Source organism: Neopsephotus bourkii, unplaced genomic scaffold, assembly GCF_033783945.1.
Source record: "Neopsephotus bourkii isolate Nb327-2 ecotype Australia unplaced genomic scaffold, CSIRO-AGI_Nbou_v1 NB_1234, whole genome shotgun sequence".
NCBI lineage: Eukaryota > Metazoa > Chordata > Aves > Psittaciformes > Psittacidae > Neopsephotus > Neopsephotus bourkii.
In genome coordinates this window covers 3937764-3959492 of record NW_026901719.1, presented here as the reverse complement: position 1 = coordinate 3959492, position 21729 = coordinate 3937764, and the positions used below count along the sequence as shown (strand labels likewise).

The following is a 21729-nucleotide window of genomic DNA, read 5'->3' as shown; positions in this document are numbered from 1 at the left end:
GTACAACGTCTGAGGAGAGTTCTTTGTACCCACCTATAGCCATCTTGTGACGTATGCTTAATTCCCATTCCCAGAATTAGACAGTCAGGGTACGTCTGTGGCTTTCAGGTTAGCGTGGTACATATCTTGGGTCAATTATTTTTGTTTTCTTAACACTATACAATGAAAACGACTCAATATTTGTTGAAAGGAAATCGTCTTTGGACGAATTCTATTTGAATTCATAAAAATGGTAAATTTTTTTTCATCAGAGATTTGTTACATCTGCCTTTTTCGGCAAGCTGGAAGTGTTCTGGTAAGCAGGTGTTGCCCTCTGCTGGTAAATGCAATAAACTTTGATACATAAGGAAATGCTGCTAAGGTCTGTTATGTATGTGTTAGAAACTTCTTTATGGGTTTTTTCTCTCTCTCTCCCTCTCTTTTTTTCTTTTTTTTCGTGTCTGTAAAAAAGGTGATGATTCGGAAGAATCGGCTGTAACAACCATTTCTGGTAAGAAAATCAGGATTTTACTGCAATATTTGTTACTTCCTGATAGATAAATCTGCTTTTATCTGAGGTAATGCAGGAAAGTTGTGATGCAAAAAAGTTCCAACACTTAAGGTTTTTATTGTTTATTTTTGAAGAGTAGATTAATTTCTTAATTCTACTTTGCAGTAAAATAACTTACCTTATAGGATCACTCATGGTTTGTGACAGTGATGCTTGGGGACAAAGGAGGGGCAAGTTGTTTGATCAGGAGGCCTTTGTCCAGTAACCTGAAGAGTGAACAGTTTGCAGAGATGGCAGAGGAGAAGCACTGTAGTGAGAGAGCTCACTTACATTTCCTCCCAGTCTAGCAGATGTGCATATGTCATTTCATGTGGTGTGGTATACTGCATGCATGTGCACGCACATACACACACGAAACTAAAAAATTCTGGGACCAGAGGTGATGAACACACTCTATGAAAGCATTTTTTTAAATGAAAAATTTAGACACGCAGAAATAGCTGTGTGAAAACTTTCTTGCTTAATGTATACTGACATATCGTGCTCTGGAGAAAAGAAATAATTCAGACACACACACATGCTTTTGGTTTTTTACAGATACAGTCTTTCTCTGGAAATGGTTCATCTTTAAGAACTGCAGCCAATTCAATATTTGTTGTAGTTTATACCAAGCCAAATAAAACAGATGAAATCAGCATTTAGTTTCCACTCAGATTCCTCATATTTTGGCTGCTTGTTAGTTGGCTTAGAAAATAATTTGTCTTCAGTATTGTTACTTAAGAGCTAAATATGCTTATTTGGCTCATTTATTATATATATATTTATTATGGTTTATATGGGTTTATATGGCTTATACGGTATTATATATTTACAGAAAGAACAGATCCCGTTCAATGTAATGAAGTAGATTACTTTTTTGTATTGATATGCAGCTATCTTTATGCAAAGTCACCAACTTTTGTTTATTATACTTAAGATACTGTTCCTACTAATGCTTTTAGTGAAGAAGTTTGGAAAACATAGTGTTCTTCTGCTATGAAGCTGCTCTGGCCCATTTAGAAAAAGTCACTAAGTTGTCATATTGGAGTGATATAAAGTGGTCCTCTACCTTGTATTCCTGCCCTGACACCTAAAAAATGCTTACCAAGCACATCCTTCCTAAGCAATAGTTAAATTTTCTTCCACTGTCTTGATGTAATGATCTTTTTTTTTTTTCTTTTGATGTAGCTAAAAAAAATTTGCATTCTTACTCTATTTTATTTATATATGGTTACTGTAAAAAACAGCTTTTTTAAGACATAGTTTGCCAGACCCAGTGTGTCATCTCTGCTTGTGCAGGAGAAGATCCTTGGGGCTAAGTGCTTATTACTACTGGGTGTGCCAAATTCATCTGGATCTTCTAAAAGAATGAAATCAGTAAAAGGAACTTCTCTGAAGGAACTCCATTACGAGCTGTTTGTATTCTGTTACTCAGATTTTTTAAATAATGTGAGCATTATTTCAAATACTTGTATTGAAATAATTGGAACATTTTTAATAAACAATGCAATTGGTTTTAAAATGGATCTTAGATAAATATTACATTCAAAGTTTTCCATCTTTTTTCTCCAAAAATCATAGAAATAAAATATTATATTAATGCAATTTTGTCTTCTTTTTTTTCCCCAGAATCCTCTATTTTTACTTATGTCATGTATCCTATTAACCCTTCAGGCAAGATTTTATTAATGTCTCCGTTATTTAGATTTAGTTAGATTTAGATTATTTTTTTCTTTAGATTTTATAGATTTTTATTCTATTTTTTAATGGTTTTTACTGTTATTTTTCTTCTTCAGATATGATTTTGGAGAAGACTACACAAACTGCAGGTGAGAAATAGCATGAAGAGTGTTAAGATCTGAAGGGAGATGTTTGTTGCATTAATGAAACCTGAATGTTTTTAATAACTGATTTGTTTAGTCCAAATTATTTTCTTACATGATCTTAAAATTTTATTTATCTGCAGTCTGTATTTTAAGTCTGCATGGGTAGGGTTTTGAATAGCATTTAACTGACACCGAGCTTTCATTTGTATTCAAAATAATACATTGCTTACCTGTCGTGGTTTAAGCCCAGCTGGCAACCCAGAACCACGCAGCCCAGGCTGAAAGTAAAAAACACAGCACTGCACCAGCTACTAAGGAGAAAAATGACTGCTACTGCTGAACCCAGGACAGTATATTGCATTACAAGTCACGCCCATGAAGTACAGCAAAACAATAACCCTAGCCCAGGCCCCCCAGCTGATAAACACTAAAACAGCAAATACCAGCTGTAAGTAAGCTACGACATGCTGAATCTCCAAGATCAAGAGCAACAACTTTGAGAGCCAATAAATTAGCATTGTGATGAGTGACTATTAATCCAAAAAAATGAATGCTTTTCACAAATACGTTTAGACACACTCGGGTCAGATCTGTTGTTATCTCAACCCTTCGTGCCCCACGTTTGGTGCCAAAAAGAACTGTTGTGGTTTAAGCCCAGCTGGCAACCCAGAACCACGCAGCTTCTCACTCACTCCCCCCCTGAGAGATGGGGAGGAGAATTGAAAGAATGTAACTCCCACTGGTTGAGATAAGAACAGTCCAGTAGCTCAGGTATAACACAAATCACTACTGCTACCACCGATAAGGGAAATAACAAGGGAAGAGAATACAATCACTTACCACCTGCTGACCGATACCCAGCCTGACCCAAGCAGTGATCTAGCCCTTCCGGGTAACTGCCCCCAGTTTATATACTGGGCATGACGTGCTGTGGTGTGGAATACCTCTTTGGCTAGTTTGGGTCAAGTGTCCTGTCTCTCTCCTCCTGGCTTCCCCTCCTCCCTGGCAGAGCATGAGACTCAGAAAAGTTGTTGGTCAGATTAAACATTACTGAGCAACAACTAAAAACATCAGTGTTACCAGAGCTGTTCCCAGGCTGAAAGTCAAAACTACAGCACTGCACCAGCCACTAAGAAGGAGAAAAAAACTGCTACTGCTGAACCCAGAACATTACCAAAGCCCAAACTGGGTATATTTCTGTTTAGCAAGTATGTAGTTTTTTGCTGTATCTATATATAGAATGTTTTCTATACTTTCTGATGCTATTTAAAGTGTTAAGTGAAATGTACACCCCCTTCCTTAAAGGGACATGATAACATGTTCATGCTTCTATGATTCTATGGTTCTATATATGTTCTTGCAATGAGTTGCCAAATACAGTCATTAAAGACTCAGAACTTGCTGCCCCTTTTTTTTTCCTGATGCTTGTATTTGAAAACAAGGAATATGCTCATCGCAAGTCAGTACAGATTCTTACATATTCGTATATGAGCTAGGCATCTTGCTGTTCAGAACTGATGGACAGAAAGACATGTTTGTAGAACATGATTAATCTTATGCTGAAATACCCATGTAGGATAGGTTAAATGTGAATCACAACTTTAAAAGCATCACTTTCTCCACTGAATAAAGGGAGCCTAGAGTAACTAGCTCATATGGGGACACAGACATTGGATTAGATGGATCTCACTCTGAGCCGTGCTTTTTATTTCCCATTTTTCCTGGAAAGACAGAGCCTAAACTGAAAAGTAGGAAACTTATTTTTGTGACATGTATTTCATATCATATTTTTAAGTTAAAATATGAAAACTTGATTTTGAAACTTTTTTTTTTTTTAACAGAGGCTCTTAACGTCACTGATTATTACTCCACTGTAACACCAGGTAAGATTCATATGTCCCCACTTGTCTTCTTTTATGCTTGTCAAACTTCAAGTGTGTGTGAGTTTAGGAAGTGTGCTCTCAAATGTTTTTAATAGGATCTTCCTTGTTACAGTGGTGTGTCATATTAGCAGTCTGCCTTATGTCATATTGATCTCCAGTCTGGTAGAAGGTTTAATTTTGCAGTGGTTGCCTAGATGGCCATAGACAGAGGAGTTTGGTCATTTTGTAAGTCAGAGCAGCAGGTTACCACAGAGACGTAAGAAACACAACCTCAGCGCCGCAGAAAATATATGGACCCAGTCAGAGATCAATATGATCAGACAAAAGCCATTTATTACAAAGCCTTAAGCCCTTATATACTATTTCTTACGTGCACTTACAGTCATTTGGCATATCATGATTGGATACATGTCTTGAAGACCCTTAGTGACTAACATATAATTGGTTAATCACAGGTGTGAGAACTTGACCTCAAAAGCTTGCCAACAGTCCACAGTTCTTGTTAACTCAGTTAATTCCAGCTTCTTCTTATCTTGCTTGTTTAGGCTTCCTCGGGCCTCTCATGGCCTTGCTGTATCTTTCAGGATTTATGTACCAATTATCCATTCTCCTGTGAGAACACTGTCTCCACACCTCAGGGACCATGTTTGCTTAAAAAAACATAATCCTCATGCCTTTTAGTAGATTGATGCAGAATGAATCCAGTCATGATATTCTCAGGGCAGGTCCAGGCTATAGGAGTAGGCTGAATTAATTTTTTGTTATCCAGTTAGTAGCTTGATAGACCAATTAGGATGTATTTGCACTGAATTAGTACAAATGGACTAGGTGTCATACCAGTGGGTGCTCTGAAAAGAGAAAAGACTGATGTTAGTTTTTACTTTTGTGTCACTCCTGGATTTTGTGTTCGGTTTTTGTTATTCTTTATGTAGTTGAAAATTTTGACAAATTCAGTTGTTTATTAACATTTCTTTAAGGATTTTTTTTTTTAAGTGATTATACAGTTTTCATAACTATTTCACTGACAACTGCCAATACCAAAGGGAAGGCAAATTTATTAGGCTGAAAATAATGTTTTCTACTAATTTTAGTATTGCTACCAGGTTACAGTCTGTATGCACTGATGGTAGTTTATTGATGGTGATAAAACTGATGAAGCATCAAGCTATAACAGGCAAATACTTGTAGCACAGAAAGAGTAAAAAATGTTAAAAAATTCCATTTCATTTGGTATAGCCAATGATAACAGCAGAGAAAATAGCATTTGTTTTTCTGTCAGTGGAGGGCAATCTTATCTGCTTAAGTAAGGAAAGTTGTGCTGCCATGTTGTTTTTGTGAACAAGCGTGGGAGTTTTGTCTCAGATGCAAATATTTTTCCAGTCCTATGTTTTGAGTTTATACAGCGAACTATCTGTTTACTTAATATGGGACCCATGTTATTTCTTTGCAGTGTAGGTAGTATTAAAAATACGGGAGCAGCCAAAAGCTTGCTGTAACTAACGAATAACATGTTCTGCTAGTAAGAATATGCGTTCTTGCTGTTACCATAGCTTGAATTCTATCAGGTAGAACAGTTATAGTCTCATTCTACCATAAGTAGCCATAGTAGGACCCTCAGAAGCAGATAACACACTACCTAGTGACTGAATATGGTGATGTTTGAAGAGTTTACTTATGATACACTGATTTCTGTTTTACTTGAATTAAAAACCAAACTAAAACAAACCCACAACCAATCATTTGCATGTCGGTCTTCTGTGGAAACTGTTACAGAAAAGATTCAAAATTAATTAATCAAAGCCATCATGTTTTACTCTGAATGGTAAGTTTTGGAAGATGTCATAGTAAGTATCCCAAAGAAGTGAAGACTAAACAGTATGTGAAATATTTCTAAAAGGTAAAGACCTTTACATTTAAAATATTGAAATTATTGTAAATATGTACATTTGTCAGTACTGGGTTTAAATTCAACTTTTTTACTCACTAGATTTTTTTTGTCCCCCAAAAAACTATAGCAGGAGAAACCATTTTATGCAACGTAACAACTGTCTGTAATTTTTCAGGTTAGTAGTTTTCTATTTCCTTTTTTGCTTATGAAAACCATGTACAAAAATCATTGAGTAATAAATCAACTTTCAGTTGTTATGTACAAACTATCTCTGCAGTAAATTTCTTGTGAATTTAGAGAGAGTTTGTATAACTTAAAAAAAAAAAGGGGGGGAGATATTTTAAAGTAATGTTTAGTCTATTGTATTTTTTTATTTTTGGTTTCTTATCAAAGGATACACAGTCGCAAATAAGAATTACAAACCTGAGGAAAAAAGAAACTACTGTCCTGTGGTGGATGCTGATGCTTACCTTATTGAGCCTAACTGTATCAGGAGTAGAAGTCGAAATAGTGTTTAGAATTACTGTAAAAGTCTGTGTGTTTATTAAAAGTGTAATGTGCCAGAACAGACAAACAAAAGAAAGTGGAAAGGGCCGTGATGTTCCATATATGTGTGTTAACAAAAACATCTTAAAAGAAGATTTTGTTGCTACATGTTGCTGGCTTCCAAAACACTGTTAAATGGCTTTTGTGAGAAATACTTAAGCAAATGAAGTTACTTCTGCCAAGTAGCCATATGCAGAGTACTTTAAAGGTGAGAAAGAGGCAAAATAAGTAACTGGCCCCTACCCCAAGTTTCCCTGCTGACTGGTGGAATAAACTGCTAGATGATTTGGGTGATGTCATGTATTCATTCCTGTATGGGCCTTTTATCAACAGCCTTCACTGAATGTGTGGCTGCAGGAAGAGAAGTGTCATAGAGGTTCCTTTTTGTCTCCAAAATGGACTTCCCAGCTCTCAAGGAGCGTTGAATGTTGCTTTGAATTACAGTATCCTGAAAGTTCCTTAGTCCCAAGGGAATAATTTTCAGAGTAGGACTTTGCCTTTACCCACATATTTTATTCTCATTGTGGGAGTTGGAGTTGTATTAATAGTAATGTGCAATGGGGTTTTCCTGTTCCGAGGGTGAGAACTAGAAGGAATTTAGAGACAACCATCAAAACTAAACATATAGAAAATACTGAAAGCTATTGGATTATTTCATTTTTGGAAATAGTAAGTGAAGAGATGGAATAACAATTGCAAAAATAGTGAATTATCAGAAAAGCTAGTGTAAGTACTCATTTCGCTTCTATTGCAATACAAGAGAGTGAATTTTTAATTTCTCAAGTGATTTTACATCGTGTTATAGTGTTGATTTTCTTAACTTTTTTGGTTTTGGTTTTAGTGTTCTATGTGGGGAAGGTAAAACTTCAGGCAAGTGAAGAAAGTAACACATCACTAAAAGTAGAAATAGTAAGTGTTCTCTCTGTTAAAATGTTATTGTACGGAAGGTTGAAATATGTTTTTTTGTTTACACTAAAAATACTAACACCTTAATATGATTCTTGTTATGGCTTGTATAGTTTTGTTTTATTTCAAATATAATTTGCAGTACAAGGTAATATTTGCAGTGGATGGATTTGCTCGCTCACTCTCAAACAGTTGCTTTGCAGCTAAATTTTATAATTCAACTAAGTAAACTTCATACAGTAAGGGCCTGTATTCTCTGTGTAGCCACTGAAAGGAGGGGGAAGCCCTGGGAAGTCTGGAGAGAGGAACTGCCTAATTAATAATTTACATTCAGGCTTACAGTATCTTCCTTTGGAGATTTGGATGGCAACAGTGTGAGCACAAATTAAGTTAGATTGTTTCCTGGGAATAATTCATCTTGAGACTCTCACAAATAGGGTATCGTTCTATGCTTTTTGACATGTGGCTAATCAGTTATTAATTTTGCAATAAGCCTATGTGACACAAGTGTGCCCACTTACACAACATGAGGTTTAAAGGAACAGTATCATGCAAAGCAGGGACGATACAGATTATTCAGTATTGAGATAATGCTATGAGGATGAGAATATTTAGTTGTTGCAGATGAAAACTGGAAAAAAAGGAGACATTAACTTGTGAAGGGCCTTGTATCTTTCTTCTACACAATCCTGCCTGCACTCAATGTGGAATTTGACATGCCAGACTCTGCAGACATGAGAGTAGTCAGCAAAATCACCACAGAAAGCTACTGCACAGGTGTGCATGAAGCATTGAGTTTGGGCAGGAGTAGGCCCCTGGCAAAAGCCACCTCTGTATCATGTTGTATTTCAGTGGTGATAATGCCTACTGATACCATCCTGGTGTATTAACGTTTCACCTACCGCTATTAGAAGAATGGTTTTACTGTCTCTTGAAGCTCTTCTACTTTTTAGAATACTTCTTAGGTAATGTCAATACTATATACATTAGATGATGTTTTCATCAGAGTGTCCGCTGTTTGCATCGTGGCAACCAAAAGAACGTAAGAATGCAGATCTAAAAAGGGCATTTAGATAAACCTTACGGTGTTCTCTGGCCCTAATCATATTTATTTAGATCATTACTACCATGCCTGTCACCTAAGTTTTTGACTTCTTTTTCCCAGGATTCTACACTGTTGGTTACTTATGTCTATTTTGCAACTTGTCCCATTGCTGCACTTAGAAAGTTTGTTCAGTGTCTGGTCTAAGCTGCATTTGTTGCAAACTAAGCCAAATTCCAAATTCCACTCTTTTCAACATGAGATATGTTGAGGTCAATATCCTCTTGCCCATATCTTTCCCAAAACAGATCCTGTTACTCAGACTATACTAGATGAGCCAATTCCTTACATAATTTGTGACAACAATGTTATGGTAAATATTTGTTGAAATGTATTAATGAGAAAATGTGCTTCTTACCTTTGGAATTGCAGACTTGTGTGAAACAAACATGTTTCTTCTAAGGATAAAATTCACTCATTTTATTTAGCTGTGGAATTTTTGTTTCTAACAGGTTAAGAACATGACCAACAATCAAATTACACAATTAATTGCAGTTCCAGCACCTACCCTGCAAGAACTGAGGTAAGTAATTTTGAATAAGGATTGAAATCTTTGTTATATTTGAAAAAGATTAAGTGGTTTGTGTGGTTAGCAGACTCTGCATTATTCCTGCACTTTATAAATGAAAAACCTCAGGAGTTATGAGTTACTGTTTATTTAACATAAAATTAATATTGATTAGAAGAGTCCTGGTTTTATTTTATGTACCACTGGAGTTTGTTTTAAAAAAATGGTATGCTTGCTGATTTCGTTTTAGGTCCTTCAGTTTCCTTGGGCCTCAGCAAGGCCTAAAGGAGTTGTTGTTTATATGATGATGATGTTACTAGTAGTAGTAGTAGTAGTAGTAGCAATACCTGGTAACATGAGGTGTGGATTGCTGAGAATGCCAGTCTGGCTTATGCTCTTCATGAAGAAATGGTTTGTATGATTTCAGGGATTCAGTCTATCTCATAGGAAATTTACTAAGAGGACTTTCGTATCTGCGTGGTTTTTAGTATGTATCCTTGGAACCAAAACTGTATTTTTTATTTTGGCATAGTTTCTTCTTTCACAGTCCTCATAAGGAAAAGTTTGAATGAGTGAACATTTACTGCTATTCTCAAAACTTGCCCTGAAAATCAAGAACATGTAATTGGCCAACAGGTCTTTTTTGTAAAAGAAATCCACATCTTACTCATTCTGTTTCTGTGGTTTTGAGTATAAATTTAGAATTCTGTTCAAAATGCTTGCAAAAAGGCAACATTAAGACTTTGTTCTTTCAAATAACTTTTAAAGAAGTGGAGTGGTATTAACATATGTGATGATACAGGTTTAAACTTTGTGTAGTGACTACTAAAAGGCAGCTTACTACAGGCTTAATCCTTTGAAAAGGGTCCTTACAATATTGGAACTGGCATGATTTAAAAAACAAACTAACACTGATCAACTGTTACTTTCTTTTGGTGGGTGTTTTTCTCAGTAATTGCTTCTTTTATTCATTATATTGTTATAATTGTTTTTAGAAACGTAAGTAGAAATTCTCCATAATGGTAATTTTTTTATTTTAAAGAATTTCAGAGTTCAACAAAACCTTGCAAGCAATAAGTAAGGTAAGATTACTAACTTGTTATAGTTTGGAAAACTTTATTATCTAAGTATCAGTCCTATTTTGCCCTGACAAAACAATCTATTTTCACTTGTCATTACAGTCTTCCATTATGGAATGCAGTGCAGAAAATCAGAGGTTTGTTGTCAATCTTTTAAATGCTCATAAATTTACAAGCTTATACATTAATATATCAAGTATGAATGGCTGTGTAACAGAATTAAAGCCAAACTTTCTAGCAAAGTTATATTTGATAAATAGACTGGAGAAATATATGTAGGCAGACAAAATCTCATCCCATTTTTCTAGCATTAGTGATTTTTTTATTTTTTTTCCCAAACAATATTGCTTTTCTTTAGTCTTCTGGTGAAATACCAGCTTGCCTGCCATATTTCTTCTGCATCTCTATATTATATAGCAACTTAATCACTAAAGTTATGGGATTTGGGACCACCAAACTTCCAGAGCTTGTTTATGATGGAATTGCTTCAGGCATCCCAAGTTGCTGTTCTTTGGCTTGGGAAACCAGCTGTCCTCAGAGTAGGAGCCTGAGACAGTAACCATTTCAGAGTTTGGAAGCCATGTGGTACCAGAATGGCAAGGCTGCTCCACAGAGGTGATCCTGAAAAGCATGAAATGTAGATAATATCTGTCAGTTTAATTGCTACTCACCACTAAATTGCTGGGCCTTTAAACTGATCAGCTTGCAAACACTGTAAAAACAAAATGTGGAACTTCATTTCCCCAAACACTTGAATTTGGGGTTTATCTTCCTGTGTTAGGATGAAAGAAAAGTCCAAACCACTGAGACTATTATAGGCAGTAAGTCAGATCACACTTTCATATCATAAACTGGCAGTATAGGGTACTATTTTCATTCTTGTTAGCTGAAAAAAAGATGGAAGTTTAGTCAGGATTTCAAGTCATTGAACCATAATTGTAAATATGTAGTTACATGCTAAATAGGTCTTTAGGTTCTCTCTAAAGTCAAATGAGAAAATACTGGCTTTCCCTAGGCGATGGAGATTTAATATACACTGACAATAGCAACCTATGATACCTAGAAACTCGCGGGAGGTTTTTTACAGTAACAGTGGAGATTATGTTATTATCTTTACAAATCAACTCTTTAATGGCTAATATTAATTAGGGAGGACCTCATTTAAGAATAAACTGTCTGTAGAGAAAACAGAAAAGAAGCTGCCTCAAACTGATGTATTATTACACTTATTTGTAGCCTGGCATAGTGTTTTATGTGCATTAAAAATATCCCCAAATCTGAAAAAGCCTAGGAAAAATGTGCTTTCAGACTTAGCATTTGTGCTAATGTGCTTTCAGTTAGTATTTTATGTTAGTTTTATGCATCATAAAGATGAGACAGATCTGTTTCTTGAGTCTAAAGGGTTTTCTTCTCATCATAGTATATACTGCAGTTTCATAATGAAGCTGGCTGAGAGAGAGAATACAAGCAGTTTAACAGACAAAGCAGAAATAAGCCGACTTGGTAAGTTATGCTTTAAACACAGTCGTATCACAGTGAGCCTTTCAGATTAAATTTTCTATCTTTACATGTGACCTTCAAGAAGCTGAAGGAAAACATTGTTATATATTTTTAGATAAAAGTATTTTTTGCTGAACAATAGAAGTACATCAAAAAATGCAGCCGTCTGATTTTGGGGTTGGGAGGGGGAAGATAGAAATATGTTAAAAAAACCTTCAGTATAAAATTTCTGACCCCGTCAATATAGCAAAATTTGACAGAATTATGTGTAAAATTACTCGAGGACATAAATGTGTTACTGAAATGATGATCTATATTGAAAAGTTTATAAAGTAGCCAAGATTTCTTAGTAATATTGTGGTAGTATGAATTGGTGACCTATACCGTTTGTTTCAAAAGATGTAGCATTTCATTTTTGTTTACATTAACAAAAAAAGAAATCTGTACTTGTGAGGAATTGAGAAAAACTTGGGGGGTATTTCAGTATTCTGACTGGTCGAGATCTGGTTTGTAAATGCCATTTCAGAAAAAAAAATAATCAAATGCAATTATGCAATTTACACTATTGTGTAAATTGCATAATTGCATAATAAATTACATGCTTATTTGAACATCCTGCTTATTATTTAGCAATTAGCAATTTTTATGCTTCAGGATAAACTTGGTTAATGCTTCTTTGTCATCTCAGACCAGTGCTGCTGTTCATCCCTGAAGTATTGTTCCTTGACTGCTGAAGAATTACAGATGTAGTAAGTATAAATACAAAATCTGACTTGCTTATTTCCTAGATTTTCCCATGCATTAATAGAGTCAACTTCCATGATGCAGTGTAATAGCGAGGAAGGACTCCACAAGAACAAATTGACATGCTTCTTCCTAGATAGCTCCCTTCTCATTCTTCCCTCTTCCCTTCCCTTCTCTTTTGTTTGTTTGTTTGTTTGTTTGTTTTTGATGCCGATAGCTTTTGTGTTCAGCATCAGGTCACCTCCAGAACAAGCAGCAAAGGCAGCAGTAGTATCTATGGGCTTGCTAGTTAACAAATAGAGCAAACTAGAATGCAAGAACTCTCAAAGCATCACAGAATTTGTATTTGTTACTAGATCATGAAACACCCAATCTAATTGCTTTTTAAAATATGCATTATTGCTATTATGTCTGTATCTTTATATGCCTGTATGATAACTTATTTTCTTTAAAATATAAAGTGTTAAATTTAACATGCATTTCTATGCCTTCTTTTTTTTTTTCTTTTTTTGCAGTACTATAAAAGTGCCATCTCATTCCATATGGGTTCCTTTCCCCCATTTCCCTTCTCTCCCTAAAAAGACTTCCCCCAAGTCCAGTACTCTTATTTCCCCCACTATGCTTTCCACCAAACAAAGCCCTACAATTAGACCACTGATCCCACCGTTCACAGAAATGTCTTCTGGAACTCTTTCCACATCTCCCACTACAAATACTCTCTCTGAAGCTTCTACCACATCCACTACTGAAACTTCTGTGTCTTCCACCAGTGTTACTACTACACTTTCTGAGTCTCCTGCCCAGCCTACTGTGCAAACTGTTACTTCCGTATCTTCTAATAAATCTGTCACTATCTTCACACCTGCAGAAAAATCTGTCACTGATGCTGCTTTCTCAGTTAAATCTGATGGTGTGTATCTTAGCAAGCCTATTACAATCATTTCTCCTTCTGTAGGTTTCACTAAACATTCTGCAGTATCCTCTTCTGAGCTTCCCCCCAGACCTTCAGTAACAGTTTCCCCTGTTGAGGCTACCACCAAACCTGTTGCAAAAATTCAGCCTCCTGCTACAGATTCAACCCAACCTATTCCTAGTTATAAAAACATTACTACAGCACCTATTCTTTCCCTTACTCCTTTCACAATAACTTTGACCCCTACGGTTAGTCCTGTGAACCATGCTGTCTCAGCTTCTCATCATCATTCTACTGCCGATAGCCATGGCATCCTGCCTAAAGGGAGCACAGGTAAATATGACAAGTAAAATGATTTTTTTTTATTTAATTTGAATGTTATATATCAAATTCACTTTTAAATTTTATTAAACAAGATTATATACCCAATCTGTGAATTTCCAGTTACTGTGAAAAACCTGAGACAACTCTTGTGAGGTGTGTACTTTAAAATACATTCAGAAGTCTTTGGCCATGATGAGTGATACCTCACTCCACAAATTGGTTTGTAACTGTGATAAACAGGTACTGTGCTAAGTTCCCAACAGGTACTTTTTGTAGAAAATATTAAGTCACTGAGCCAGATAGCTAATTTTTTTACTAAGTTAGTATTTAAAATAGTACAAATCAATGTTGGATCATTCTTAAAATGTTATTATTGATTAGGAATATTCTTAGCGGCTATGTATTTTCCTGTGAACATTGTACACATCTTTACAAGTTTCTTTTTAAATTGCTGATCTTGCCTTGATTTTATTTTACTTTCAGGCATCCGGTAGCTAAAAATCCAGAATAATAGACTATTTAACATCACTAATGGCTTGATGTGAGGAACGTTGTAATCAATAAAAAGTTGAATTAATGCTGGCCATTTGAAACCTTGCTTTATGTTTTCATAAGACTTGAGGTATTGCTATCTGCAGAGTAGCTCATAGTGAGAAAAGGGGATTCTGTTTCACATAACGTGTTGAGAGACCTTTCAAGTTGTGATAAGATTTGTTGGTCAAGAGAACTGCGTATTTTTTCTGCTTCTCAAACGTTACATAATTTGTTGAATATAATGTTTAAATAAATGCACAACTTTTCTTTTGTCACAGGAAAGACACTATCAGCTACCACATACACAACTTCTGTATATACCCCCATTAATATTACCACAGCTGAGCAAATTGTGTCCAAAATAGAAAATGATTTAGCAGCTGGAAAAGTAGAGCCAAAAGATGTAGAAAGGATGGTTAGTGAGGTTAGCGAAGTCCTGACTGCTTCTGAACCATTACCACCCAGAATATCTAACAGGTAGGTCATTGTGGCAATAGATAAATGTGTGTTATATTGACTGTCTTGATAAATGGGTGTTAGTGATATTAATTTTTTAATAATCATAATGCAAAACAATGTTTCTTGTTCAAAATGGAAGGAGTATCATTCTAGTGTTACCAGATAGAATATAATAGGATTATAGTATAATATCATCTAATATAATAACATGGAAAACAGTATAATTTTTGTGTTAATACTATACAAGTGAGCAGAGTCAGTTGTATTTTACACTATGCTTCAATTGCTGCTCCAAAGCTACATCTTGCCTCAGAATTTTGGGTGTATGTACTTGGTGATACTAATTATCTCTTTTCTTAACAGGATTATAAAACTGGTGGACTATATTGGTTTAAAGCTGAACTTCTCAGGAACATCTGCTGATTTTGCCTCCCCTTCCTTGGCTCTGGCAGTTGTCAAAACCACCAGCATCCGCTCCAACCAAATGTCTTTTGCTGTCCAGGACTCAGCTGATCTCCAGGTTAAACACTGATAATTTTAAATGGTTACAGATTCTCATTTATTTTAAAGTATTTATGGTTTTATATTTATATGTACTGTGAGTTTGTTCTGTGTTTACATCATAATTTCAGGATCTTTAATTCATGTTAGTTCCAGAGAAAAAATACTTTGGTTTTGAAGGCCTCCATAGTTTTCCTTTCATGTTCAATTGTATAAATAAGTAACAGACTGGCATTTGACTAATAAGCTGTTAGAGAGGTACAACCAGAACACTGGAATGGACAGCATAATTTTGCCTCAGAAACCCTGAATCAGGAGTCACTTCATCACCCACCTGACAGTGATGAAATTTGTCAGAGTGTTACCAGATGGCTTCATCTGTTAGAAGGAGATTAATTGCAGAGTGTTCCAGGAAAGAACTATTACGTTGCTCGCATAATGGCATTCGTACATTTGTCACTCATGGCTAGTTGGTCTTGCAAAGAAGTGCTTATAAAGTTTGGATCCACTTTGTCTCAAAATCTCCCTCCTGCTTGAGGAAATAATAATTTGGACAATACCAAGTCTTGGAGTCTTAAGCAAGGAGATATGGAAAGTTCTGAATAGATTTTGGCACATTCTGTCCCTAAGAGAAGGAAGTAGCTTAATGTAGCATGAGCCATAAATAGTGCTGGAACTGTTCTGTGACACTGAAAATGATATGGTAACATTTGAGTTCTTTGATACATTCTTTGCAGTGTGTGCTGCATGAATCTGAGATGACTGGGAGGTGATACTACTGAAAAACAGATAATTTGCTAATGATTTTATGGAAAAATTCTGGCACTGGCAATGAAATACAGAGACTTTTCAACAAGTATTATTTAGTTCAAACCACAGCAACAGGAATGCTTTTGTGGAGTTGATTCAGGATTTCTTTGGTGGCTGTCTAAACCAGTGATCTCCAAAATGGGGTGTGAGTACCCCTGGTTGTGCACATGACAGTCCATTGGGGTGCAAGAAGTAAATATTTTTATATGGTTAATAAATTAAAAAAATATATTTTTTAAAGAATGTTTAATCTTCATATCATTTTTCAATTTCTATTTTTGTGTATATTTTATAATATGCATAATTAGTACAGTAGTGTATGCATATAAATTGATAGATACATTTTGGGGTGCATGGCTAAAAAATTTTTAAGGGGTGCATGTTCAAAAATGTTTATTGAACAGAAGAACAGAAGAATTAAGAACAGAAGAGTTAAACCACATTGTTAAGGCACTGTGAGGAGCAGGCACTGATATTTCTATTACAGCCATTGTTTGAATACACAAATAACTTCCTTCTTCAGTTTTGCTGATGTTACACATCTCTCAGGAACTCTGATGATATTTGTAGGTAAAGTGACTAATGTACAACAAGAAAATGTTAGAGACTTTGTACTAAACAAAGCTCTCTGTTCTGTAAGTACAGCACAGAAAACTGGGTGAAAGTTCAGATTTTTTTCTAGTAATACTCTGCCAGTGAGCTCTTGATATGTACGAATTGTAGATTATCCAGTTTATTTTTGTTATTTCTGCCAGGTGATCATAAAGGTAGGATTTATGTTCTTAGATTCTGTTTAACCTGCTATATTTAAAAACCTATTGACAAATAATAGCTATTTAAAGTTTTTCTGGATTCTGACATACTTTATATGGGGTATATGTAAAATTCTTTGCCTTTCAGGCTTAAATATAAATCTCCTTACACAGTTACATAGACTTACCTAGGTTGTTGCTCTTCACCTTTTTCAAATCAGTATTATCCATCACAGCAGTGTGTTCTCTTCCTGTAAGCAAATGGGGTAAAGGCAGAGTATTTTCAGTGGTAGGCAGACCTGAAATGAGTTTCATCCTTTTCAAGCCTGCGGGTGCTATTTATTCATTGGAACAGGAGAGCAATGAGACAGCAGTAGTGAGTTCCTGACAATGATAAAAGAGATACACATTTCAAAGTTCTAAATTGAAAATAAGGCATAATTTAATTTAGTGATGGAAATTAAGCATAATCCTTGCATTTATTTTTCAGATTTCTCTAGGCAGTAATGCAATTAATGATGTAAATAATCTTGGATCAATTACACTTCCTTCATCATTGCTGACCAGTTTACCCCATGATGAGTTGAACTTGGCTTCTAGAATTATATTCAACCTCTTTAAAAAGACCACTGTGTTCCAGGTATCTTTTTGATCCTCTATTCATAAGGGTTTTAAACTCAAGCCTAGAGCAAAATAAAATGTAAATGGACTTTACTACCACAAAGCACATTACCAAGCTTTCCGATTTAAAATGTAATTGCTTTTGTCCAGTGCTCACTCCGGATAATCCCTGAGCTTGTAGGTGCTATACTGTAGTATTGTTTCATTTACAATTTTTAAATATTACTCTTTTTTGTTGTTCCAGGATCTGGCCTTGAAGAATGCATCTTTAATCAGCAGTGTTATATCATCGAGTGTTTCTAACCTCACAATTAGCAACTTAAAGGCAAATGTTACTGTTGTATTACAGAATATCAAACCTAATCAGGTATGATCTACATTTTGACATACAACTTTGTTGCCTCCAATAGAATTGTTGTAGACAAAACACTGTATTAAGAATACAGATCTGTTGGTTCTGCTTTACTAGTGTGGGCTTTTCATCTCCATTTGCACTTTCCAAATCACTCATCTTTGTTTATTTATCACTGGTATAATTTTTTTTTTTCTGCTGTGGTTTCAGATAATGTCACTCTATAACTTATCCATTCAGTTTTTTATGTTTTTATCTTTTCTACTTGCTCTTCTATTGTATTCTTCAAAGAATAAAACCTTTTAGATGAAAACCTGAGAGTGGGTATTACTATGCAGATGCTGCAATCTTGACATTTGTAGGTGCGTCACAGCCAGACAGCGACACAAGTATTTTTTCTGAGGGGGAATGTTGTTCCTTAAACTAGAGCACACGACTGTGTCATCTGCAAGTATTAGGGCTCATCTACAGCATCTCTTTCCTAAATAAGCAACAAAGATTAAAATCTATCCTATATCTTAAAATGTAGTGTAGTCTTGATACATTATTCTGAGATATACCTGTAGAAGTATTAGTATTCATAGCAGTATAGTGCATTATTGCTACTATTTTTAGGATTTTCATGTGTGTAGGGGAAATCCACTTGTAAACCTTTAACATCATGGTAGTATAAAGGGATCTAATGTTTGCAAATGGAAAAGTTTTTCCTTGTCTTTGTGGTCATGTTCTCAATACTCTCCAAATCACCAAGGATGAGAAATCCCAAGAATTTGTATAGTGTGGGAAGGCAATGAAAGAGCATTCATTCATAATGTTCTACCAGGAACAGAAACTTAGCATAAACGTGATAGCTAGCTCCTATACGCTGACTTCAGATTTCTTAAGCGTATTTTCACAAGCATATTGTGGCATTAATCCATTCTTTGTGCTGTATACTGTATTTATTCTTGCCTGCATTTTGTAGATAATTAATAAGTTACTTGATCGTAAACTCATAGTTTAGTAAAATTTTCTTTTTTTTTTCTTTTTTACCTCCTGAACAGGGTAATTCAACAGTTAGATGTGTTTTTTGGGACTTTAATAAAAATGGTAAGTACCTGATATAACCTAAGATATCATGCAGGCTTAGCTATGCTATAGAATCATAGAATAGTCAGGGTTGGAAAGGACCTTAAGATCATCATCAAGTTCCAACCACACTGCCATAGGCAGGGATACCTCACACTAAACCATGTCGCCCAAGGCTCTTTCCTTGAACACCACCAGGGATGGAGCATTCACAACTTCCTTGGGCAAACCATTCCAGTGCCTCACCACCCTCACAGTAAAGAACTTCTTCCTTATATCTAACCTAAACTTCCCCTATAAGTTTGGACCCGTTACCCCTTGTCCTGTCACTACAGTCCCTAATGAAGAGTCCCTCTCCAGCATCCCTTTAGGCCCCCTTCAGATACTGGAAGGCTGCTATGAGGTCTCCACGCAACCTTCTCTTCTCCAGGCTGAACAGCCCCAACTTTCTCAGCATGTCACTCATGTTAATATAAGTTTTTATGAATGACAAAGCTGCTTTCTTTCACAGGTGGACATGGAGGCTGGTCATATGAAGGTTGCATAGTTAAAGAAAGTAGAGTAAATGAAACAGTCTGTTCATGCAACCACCTCACAAGCTTTGCAGTTTTGATGGTAATTATTTTTAAAGTTATTTTAATAAATTATATTAAAAATTACCCTGATCCAAGAACATACTTAAGCATGTGTTAAGCAAATGAGTTTTCAGTAAGCACGTACCACCTATGAAATACTATTCAGATTTATTTACTTCAGTGTTAGTACATATGGCCATTCATTTAGTCACGTGCTTAAGCTGCCTGTTGAATGGCTGCCCATGAGTTCCGCTGTAGTACAAAATTCCTTAAGTGCTTATTAAACTGCAGCTTTTACATTTAGGCAGTTGTTTATACTGTGGAAAATAGAAAATTAGGATAAATCAAATTTAAAACAGGTTTTTAATCAAATGGGATTTCACAGTTAAAATTATACAATATTTTCATGTTGTAAGGCACCCATAAGGATCATTGAGTCCAACTGTCCACTCCTTTCAGGACTAGATTGGCTTTTCTGGGTTTTAAGAATGATTCATGGAACTGTTTCCTTTGGTATTTAACAACAGAAGAGTTGTTAAAGGTGTTAAAGGTGTATTTTGTGGTTTTTTATCTTTTTCCATTTAATAAACATTTTATCTGAAAGTAACTTCTGTTTCCGTTTTAGAACTTGTATGGAAATACTCCTTTGAATCCCACACAAGAATTAGTACTGACTTTTATATCCTATATAGGCTGTGGCCTTTCTGCAATTTTTCTTTCTATTACTCTTGTGACCTACATAGCCTTTGAGTAAGTACCTGTTCAACTGAGCTCCCATTATTCTTCAATTATGATTGCTTGTAGTCTTCACTCCAAAGTCCTTTCCAATAATATGGATTCTTATCTCAGCTAATAATACACGCATGGATTTGTCCATTTTACCAGGAAGGTGTTGATTCAGTTTTCAGGAATGCTAATGTGCACAAGTGAATTAATCATGAGGCTTTATACAGCCAGAAGTGAAGAAGCAGCACTCTTAAATACTTTGTAATGGATTATCATAAAAGGATGAAGGAATGTGTTCAAAACAGAACATACATAGAACAGAGCAGAGTGATAGAATTTTTAAATGCATTTGTATTCTTTGTTGTTTTTAGAGCTTTTCTCTTAAATTTGAGCCTTAACTATTGAATCCCCCATCCTGTGTTTTAGAAACTGTCCTCAGAGTTACTCAGCACATGTTTAGTCTCTCATGATCCTCTCATCAAGGACCTGCTTGTCTATGTCAAGGCTTCAGAAGCCCAGTCAAAAGCCTAATCCAGTTCAGCAATAAAGAATAATCACATTTAAGTTTTTGGAAGAACTGTAACAAGAAGTCCAATATACAGTGTAAAACAAAAAAAACCCCATGGTACTAAATTCCAAGAATTCAGGTTAATAGCTGTATTTACATAGCCTTGTTATAACAAACTTTATTCATATATGAAGCATTATATATGAATGAAAATGTGTATTTTTTTTCCTTGGTATTTGTGCACTAAGGACTACAAGAGAGGAAGTAAACCATAAATCCATGGACAATTGATATAATCTCACTAATTTGCCTTTTTTAGGAAAATCCGGAGAGACTACCCTTCCAAAATCCTTATTCAGCTCTGTGCTGCACTACTTCTACTGAACTTAGTTTTCCTCCTTGACTCATGGATTGCACTGTATGATACACGAGGCCTGTGCATTGCAGTCGCAGTATTTCTTCACTATTTCCTCTTGGTTTCCTTCACCTGGATGGGCCTAGAAGCTTTCCACATGTATCTGGCCCTTGTGAAAGTCTTTAATACCTACGTGCAGAAATACATTCTTAAATTTTGCGTCGTTGGTTGGGGTATGTAGATTTTATTTTTCCTTTTCTGTTAGCAAGTATTTCAGTGAACGTGACACAGGCTAGAAATGAAAATGAAGTAGTCAGTAAGTGTTACAATCTTGCAGTGACCAGGTATTTATTATCAGTAAATCTGATCCTACACATTCCACCTTTCTGAGCTAGGAAACTCCTTCCTAACTGCAGAATTGAGGCTGCTGCGATGCAAATTGATAATGAATTTTCCTTGTGCAAGTATGACAGAACCAATTTTGAACGTGCATGTTTCCATTTCCATTTACCAGACAAATGGAATCAGTTGTGTCTTGAAAATAATAAGTGTATACGTATATTCTATTTCTGGGATAGCACTGTTGCTAACAAAAAGCCAGCAGAGAAGATCTAACTGGGTAGAAAGATTCTAGGCCTGATTATCCTCTTTGGCCACTTGAGTAAACATGAGTGAAGGCACTAAAATCAATAGAATTGTTTTATTAAAGCAGATGTAAGA

At 35.5% G+C, this 21729-nt stretch overlaps 1 protein-coding gene across 1 annotated transcript in view; it reads left to right on the top strand.

Annotated features, from left to right (window-relative positions):
• The window catches only part of ADGRG2 (adhesion G protein-coupled receptor G2), a 47600-nt gene that overhangs the window by 18179 nt on the left and 7692 nt on the right, over window positions 1-21729 (top strand). Inside the window, exons 4-22 of the mRNA XM_061364561.1 lie at window positions 452-490; window positions 2326-2358; window positions 4197-4238; window positions 6254-6301; window positions 7514-7581; window positions 9133-9203; window positions 10231-10270; window positions 10370-10404; window positions 11688-11770; window positions 12456-12516; window positions 13027-13757; window positions 14561-14759; window positions 15105-15261; window positions 17295-17444; window positions 17670-17792; window positions 18821-18866; window positions 19357-19460; window positions 20046-20170; window positions 20974-21242. Of these exons, the coding sequence (XP_061220545.1) occupies window positions 452-490; window positions 2326-2358; window positions 4197-4238; window positions 6254-6301; window positions 7514-7581; window positions 9133-9203; window positions 10231-10270; window positions 10370-10404; window positions 11688-11770; window positions 12456-12516; window positions 13027-13757; window positions 14561-14759; window positions 15105-15261; window positions 17295-17444; window positions 17670-17792; window positions 18821-18866; window positions 19357-19460; window positions 20046-20170; window positions 20974-21242 (2424 nt within the window). The remainder of the gene's footprint in view (window positions 1-451; window positions 491-2325; window positions 2359-4196; window positions 4239-6253; window positions 6302-7513; window positions 7582-9132; window positions 9204-10230; window positions 10271-10369; window positions 10405-11687; window positions 11771-12455; window positions 12517-13026; window positions 13758-14560; window positions 14760-15104; window positions 15262-17294; window positions 17445-17669; window positions 17793-18820; window positions 18867-19356; window positions 19461-20045; window positions 20171-20973; window positions 21243-21729) is intronic.